Source organism: Mus pahari, chromosome 14 (assembly GCF_900095145.1).
Source record: "Mus pahari chromosome 14, PAHARI_EIJ_v1.1, whole genome shotgun sequence".
Taxonomy (NCBI): domain Eukaryota; kingdom Metazoa; phylum Chordata; class Mammalia; order Rodentia; family Muridae; genus Mus; species Mus pahari.
This window is the reverse complement of record NC_034603.1, coordinates 70,440,227-70,447,081: the sequence shown is the minus strand read 5'-3', so window position 1 is coordinate 70,447,081 and position 6,855 is coordinate 70,440,227. Positions and strand designations below refer to the sequence as shown.

General features: G+C 55.4%; 1 protein-coding gene across 3 annotated transcripts in view; it reads left to right on the top strand.

Moving 5' to 3' along the window:
• Nucleotides 1–2,906, top strand: part of Dcakd (dephospho-CoA kinase domain containing) — a 33,964-nt gene extending 31,058 nt beyond the window's left edge. For all 3 annotated transcript variants that reach the window (XM_029546457.1, XM_021212863.2, XM_029546458.1), the window contains one exon: nucleotides 1,807–2,906. In XM_029546457.1, the coding sequence (XP_029402317.1) occupies nucleotides 1,807–2,125 (319 nt within the window). In that variant the 3' untranslated portion in view covers nucleotides 2,126–2,906. The remainder of the gene's footprint in view (nucleotides 1–1,806) is intronic.
• The last annotated feature ends 3,949 nt before the right edge of the window (nucleotides 2,907–6,855 follow it).

Sequence of the window (6,855 nt, the reverse complement as noted above, 5' to 3'; positions counted from 1 at the left end):
GAACTCACTCTGTAGACCAGGCTGGCCTTGAACTCAGAAATCCGCCTGCCTCTGCCTCCCAAGTGCTGGGATTAAAGGCATGCGCCACCACTGCCCGGGCGTCACATATTTTCAAACAACTTTAGCGTGAAGTACTCATGGCTGGGGCACTTGTGACTTAGAGAGGGAACATGGAAGTGGAGGCAGTTGGAAACGTCGTTGAAGATCGCCCATTGGTAGCACCCAGAACAGAGAGCTGTGTGGAGGCAGCTGTCCGAAGCCACCTAAGGAAGGAGCTTTATTCTCAGAATCCCCCAGGACAGGAAGCAGAGCAGAATCCAGGTTTGGCAAATAGGAGAATCAAGCTGCCAGAGAAATTAGTCCCACAGTCCCTTCGGGTGAGAGCGGATGAGCCTGCAGGGTGTGTCTGCTTTCCACAAACTTCCCAGGTGTCACCCACAAGTGTGGCAGACATAGGTGGGCCTTGGTTCTGCAGGTATTTTAAGCACAAGGTGGTTCTCCAGGGGTTGGTGTGTGGGAGGCTCCTTGTACACTAAAAGGCTCAGTGCCCTGAGGGTTGCCCTACCCTTACCCCAGAACTCTCAGGGGCCATCACTTGAAGCTCAGCCTGAATCCCCTGAGCCTGGTACTGGGATGCAGACATCCTGTCAGTTCCCCCACGGGGCTGTGCTTCCTGTGTAAACCTTCAGTCTCCCTTGTCTTGTTTTTAGTGGCTATGACTATAGAACCCAGAGCTTTGCATGTGTTAGCAAGTGCTCTGAAAGCTAAGCTATATCCCTAGCCTGTCTGGTTCTTTATTCTATTGTGGAAGATACCAGCTGAGCCCAGGAGGGCCCTATGAAGTCCTCGGATTTAATGTGCTGTAATAACAAAGTTAGGGGACTAGAGAGAGCGCTTAGCATTTAAGAGCACTTGCTGTTTGGAGGACCCAAGTCTAGGTTCCAGCATCCACACAGTAACCCACAACATCCTTAACTCCAGCACCGGGGAATCTGACTCCTTTTGACTTCTGTGGGCACCAAGCGCACACCTGTGCCCTTACATACATGTAGGCAAAAACGCTCAGAAAACAGATCTCTTAAAAATCTGTATGTAGGGATGGGAGAGGAATGTTAAGAGTGCTTGCTAGTCACCAAGAGGAGCTATACCTTGTGAGGCCGCCTGGAGTACTTCCTACAGAGACTGCACCTAAGTGTGCTGTGATGTCTCTGAGAAGACTGGGGAGGAGTAAGGAAAACACGGCCCTAACAGAACCAAGTGTCACTGTCACAGCCTCGCATCCTGGGACCTCTCTGTTCTGCACCACACTTTGGGGAGGGTGAATGTACTTCCAAGCAGCCGACAGCCATCTCCATTCTCCTGCAGGTTCCCCAGCCATAGACGTGTGGCATCTAAAGCTTTCGTCCTCTGCCCGCTCCATCCTCTGTAATGAGGTTGACTTTCATAGAGAAGGCTCCTCTCATGTTTCTCCCTTCTGTTTCTCTGGTTGCAGATAAAGGCCTGGAATGGTCAAAATTGTCCCAAGGAAAGCTGAGGCTGATGGGCAGGCAGAAAGGCCTAGATCGTGGAGAACAAGGGCCACAGCCCTCTCTCCTGCTCTTGTCAGGGGTCTAGTGGTTGATAGGGCTAGGGGTCCTGCTGTGCAGGATTTGTCACTGTCCTGCGTGGCTACAAGAGAGGGAGTCTCCCGAGGGCGGTGCTGCCTTGGCCTATGTTCCGAATTGGGCCAGACCCAGCTGCCCACTGCCAAATCTTGCCATGGAGAGGGGGGCTGGGATCCATAGTCCACGTTTGCTCTGCCCTCAGTGACCGTGATACACAGCTGGCGCGGCTGATGAAGCGGAACAACCTGAACCGGGAGGATGCAGAGGCGAGGATCAATGCCCAGCTGCCCCTGAAGGACAAGGCCCGCATGGCCAACCACGTTCTGGACAACTCGGGCGAGTGGAGCCTCACCAGACGCCAGGCCATCCTCCTGCACGCCAAGCTGGAACGTTCCATGGAGTATCTGCCCCTGCGGCTCGGGTTCCTCACAGGCCTCGCGGGCATTGCCAGCCTCCTCTACCTGCTCACCCGTTACCTGTTCCCTTCCCCTAGCTGGCTGTACCCAGGCAGCAAGCCTTAGGCCTCCTTCTCCTTGTAGGCCTAAGTCAGGTACCATGTCCACAACACTACACTCTCTCTAACTCTGAGACGGGCCCCCTGCAGTGGTGCGCCTCTGGAGTGTAACCAGTCTGGGACTCAGCAAAAGAAGCCCACTGACAGTACGTACCCCCCACCCCACCCCCAGCCCTACCTATCATCCCTAACTACCACTGCAGAACATCCATGGTGGCAGGAAACCAGCAGTTAGCAGGCTGTGCGGCTCTCCCCACGGTTACGTCTATGTAGCCCAAAGTGTCTTGGGCCTGAACCTTTCCAGAGCATCTGCCAAATCATGACCACAAACTTCCTAGTGGACCACAGTAAATCCTTCCAGACTGAAGGCCTTCTTCAAACAGAACTCTCTCCTGGGTACAGTGTGGTTCTCCTCTTGGGCATGCTGTGGCAGGGTTAAGGCAGAGCCCTTTGGAGAAATCCATCTTCTAATGGAGCTTTCCTCACAACTAGCCACCACTCTTGGCATTGCCCAGGCCCCAAGCTATCTTACCTCTGTGCTTCCCCTACGTGCTCCCTGCCCTGCAGTATCTTACCCTGGCTGCCCGGGTCGGGTACCAGCAGCCCCAGACTGCGTTAGGTGCTATAGAGACCACCTTCCTGTCTCATCCAAACCCATGATGGAATAATGTGTACCTGGTTGGCTTCTCCCAGACTGTACGCCTCTAGATGGCAGGGCTGATTCTTCTCCACTCTAGTGTACCACAGCCTGCGCCCCACAGGTGCTCAATAAATGGAATTGCTCTAAATGTGCACTGAATCCCACTTGGCCTTTGTTCACACTGAGGGGGCCTAAGCATAGGACTCTAGTCAGACCTGTGCACCTCTGGGAAGTCAGTGGAGCTGTGGGGAGATCACATACACTTGCCACAGGTCTGCTTTTTTTCTTCCCCAACCCAATTAGACCGGTGCAGACATCAGCCTTCCCGGCTGGCGTCTACAGACCTGCTGATGTGTAGATCTTGTTCGCAGCAGCCTATTAAGGCCAAAAATGAGTGTGACTAATGTGAAGGCAGCAGTGGCCATTCTTAATGCCCCTTTCGCAGAGCTGCTTAAGCCTCGGAGAGCAGCTCATTAGCTCCCTGCACATTTCCAAGCCAAAAAAAAAAAAAAAAAAAAAAAAAGGCTGGGACAGCCAGTGAAGAGCTGTCGGAAGGCAGTAGCAGCAGCAGGGGCCTGCTCCCTCCGGTGGGTGGGGTCTAGCAGAAACCTGGCAGAGCAGAGTTCTGAACCCCAGAAGTGCTCTATAACTGAGAAACCGATCCTGGAATCCTGTGGCATGCGGGACACAGCATGTACCAATGCAGCAGACCACCAGGGGGTTTGGTTAGGAGAGTGCAGACTCGGATCTGCAGACTTTGAGTCCCCTCTCAGGAGGAGCTGGAGACCCAGGACTGGGGTCCAGTTCTGTTCCTTACCTTTGGTTTCTGCATGGTAAGTTGAGGACAGTAAAAACCTTTTTAAAACCTTGGCATTCAAGCAAGAACTTCCTTAGCCCCTCTCTAAACTGCATCTAAAATGATGCAGAATGTGAGAGCAGACTGGTTTGGAAGGCGTGCAGAAGCCAGTGTAACTGCTGGCCCTGGCCACACCTCAGCTGCCCTCCTAACCACTGGCTAAGCTGGCTCATTGGACCTGTCCACCTGGAACACCAGAGCAGGTGTCCTCCCCTGTGACCAGCAGGTGGCAGCACTCACCCAAGCCTGGATCTGGGCCCAAGCCGCTAGCCCCCACAACCCGCACAGTAGACCACCACCTCAGAGCCTCTCTGATCCTAAGCACCAATTAAAAAGTCTCAGATGGGAATCTCGGGGCAGTAGTGCATGCTGAGAACCCCAGCCTTAGAGAAGCTAAATCAAGATTACGAGGTTAGACACCAGTTTGAGTTGCCCAGCCAGATCTTGCATCTGTCTCTCCAGTCCCTGGGCCACAGTTCCTAGCTTGGGTTTCACCACCCTAAGAGGGACAGTAGGATGCTGTGTGCATGCGCTCACCTGCTTCTTGGCAAGGGTGGAATGATGCAGGCAGCCTCTAAAGCTGCTTCCCTCTCCTGGCCCAACTTGCCCAAGGTTAATAACGGCTTTGCACTTCACCAAAGCACAGCCTGTGTCCTCTTCAATTCTTCCCAGCTCTGCAAACGGTGTGGGTGATGTAAGGGCAGAATTTACACGGCTTTCAGAGGGGGTGGAGGCGGGTGCAACCCAGCGCTGTGAGCACCATTCTGGATTCCCAGCGATGATGACAACACCTTTATCCGCAGTAACTGACATCTCTTCAGATGACTTCTCTATCCTTATGGGGCAAGGGGCAGGGCAAGGGAAAGCTTGGGAGAAACTGGACAAGAGGATAGTGTCTTTTCCCGAGTGTCCCTTGTTTCACAAAGGCACTCGATCTCCGGGCCTGGGTGGCAGAAATGACTGCAGGCAAGGGGGGCTGCATGGATGGCCAGAGAGGCCAAGTGAAGGTAATGAGATGTGGTGGGCTGCTTTCCTGCTTTCCTGGGGGGGGGGGGAGGATGCGGCTGGTGGCTGAAGCAGCACCCAGCTGGGACCCAAAGCCGCCTCTCCTTGCTCTCCACCCCCTCCCTTCCCCATCACTCAGATTCCAATACAATTTCCAGCTAACCAGCATGTCGATAGAACAAGTCGGGCGGCTGGATTGCCGGCCAATTACAGGGAATCATTCAGCTCCACCACAGCTCAGCCCTCCGGGAAGGGGGGTTGGGGGACGGAGAGGGAGCAGGCTTCCGATGGATGGACGTGCAGGCAGGGAAGGGGCTGAAGGCTGAAGGCAGGGAGCCTGCAGCAGCTCCCCACTCTCTCTCACACACACCCCTGAGCAGGAAGCACAGGAAGGGGGTGGATGGGGAGGCTCTTGAGGACACCAGCCCCGGGTCCTTCCTCAGCCTCGCACAGAGCTCTGTCTGGATCCAGCTTTTTTGGTGGGGAGATTGGTGCCCCAAGCCTTAGAGAAGCACAGAGGCCCACGGGGATGATTCCTGAGGTGAAGTACTGTGCTTCAGGGCATTTGCCTGGAGATGGGGAAGATGGAGAACCACATATAAGACCCGTCTGCTCCAGAGAGGACTGGAGAATAGGATGGGGTGGCATTCCGGGACCCTACAAAACTCTGAGGGCCTATAAACCTGCAATCCCACAGCCAGCCCCAGCATAGGGCTGTCTGGGGGAATTCAGGAATGGCCCCATAGGAGAGTAGGGGAGGCCTGGAATATTGGAATACCCTGACTTGGCTAATGGGTTAAAAAAAATGTAGCCAGCCTTTCATTCCAGAAGGTGGACCACAGAAGTGTGGGAGGCGGGGTCCCCCTCACCTCCCCAATCCCCCCTCCCCCGCCAGGGGTCCCACCTCAGGCTCCTGGGAAATGACACCAAGTGGCCTCCACTCCGTCTGCCAAGATCTGTGCTCACTTGGATGCCCCTTGGCCAACCCCATTCCCTCCCTCCTTCCCTAGTTCCCCTCAGAAATGTCTTCAGCCACCCTTGTCTCATGTCTCAGAGCCTCTGCCTCCATCTCCCTGCCCTCACTGAAGAGCTCCCCTTTTCCATCATGGGACATTCCCCACAAAGTACTGAGCAATCCTTGAGGGGCAGAAACTACTCTATGGACCCCAGTCCCCAGTGAACAGCCATTGTGGCTGTTTATCTGAAACCCCAGGAGTACTGTGACAAGTGATCCATCCCTTCCTCCAAGTTATAGCTACCCCACCCTCACCCCCCTCCAGATGCTTCCCCTTCCAATTCCAAAACCTCTCTTCTGCTCTCCTTCGGGGCAGGTCTGGGGTGGATTTCACTTACAACATCCCCCACCCCCACCCCCACCCAAGACAGGATTTCACTGTGTGGCCCTGGCTGTCCTGGAACTCTGTACACCAGGCTGGCCTCAAACTCAGAGGGAGCCGCCTACCTCTGCAGCTCTTTGGCCCACTCAAGTGGTAGACAGATGGGCAGCCGTGGGCAGGGAAGAGGAACCTGAGAGTCTGGAAGAAGATGCAGAGATAACACAATTGAGGTCATCTTCAAAGTTACTCTGCTGAGATGCATCCGGAGAGCAAGGTCAGCGCCCAGGGAGCCCTTCTTCCCAAGGCCTCAGTTGTAGTGTGTAAGCTCAGACATCTGGGTGGAGGTGTCTGGGCTGGTTCTGTTTGTGACCATGGTTTGGTGCTCCTGGGCTCTCTGAGGTGCCCCCTCTGGCGCAGTCTCTCCTGGGCCGTGCGCCCAGTGCTCGGCGATCCGAAAGAGGGCGCCGATCCTGCCCTCGTAAGGAGGTGCCAACCGCCCACCGCTAGGCGCTCTCGGCAGCCCGCAGGCTCGGTGCCATCGATCCGGCCGCGGGGACCCGGGCGCGCTGCCTCCCCACGCTTGCTTTTCGCTTTTAATTGAAGTTTGTTTGAGCAGAGCGCGGAGCAGGCAGAAGCAGAAACCAAATATTTAGTTGCTGCAAATTGGCACCTCCAGATCAATTACCCGGCCCGTGTCAGGGCCTGCGCCGCCCCCCCCCGCGCCCCGCGGAATCTCAATGCCGCGCTGCCCCCGCGTGGGCCGCCCGCGCCGCCGGGTCTCCATTCCACCGCACGTTTCTCATCAGCTCCAGCCATACATCACCCGTGGCCGCTAGGGAACAGATTTTCAATGTGAAAAGTTCCCCGAGAGAGTCCTTATTGCTGATTCCCACTGCGCC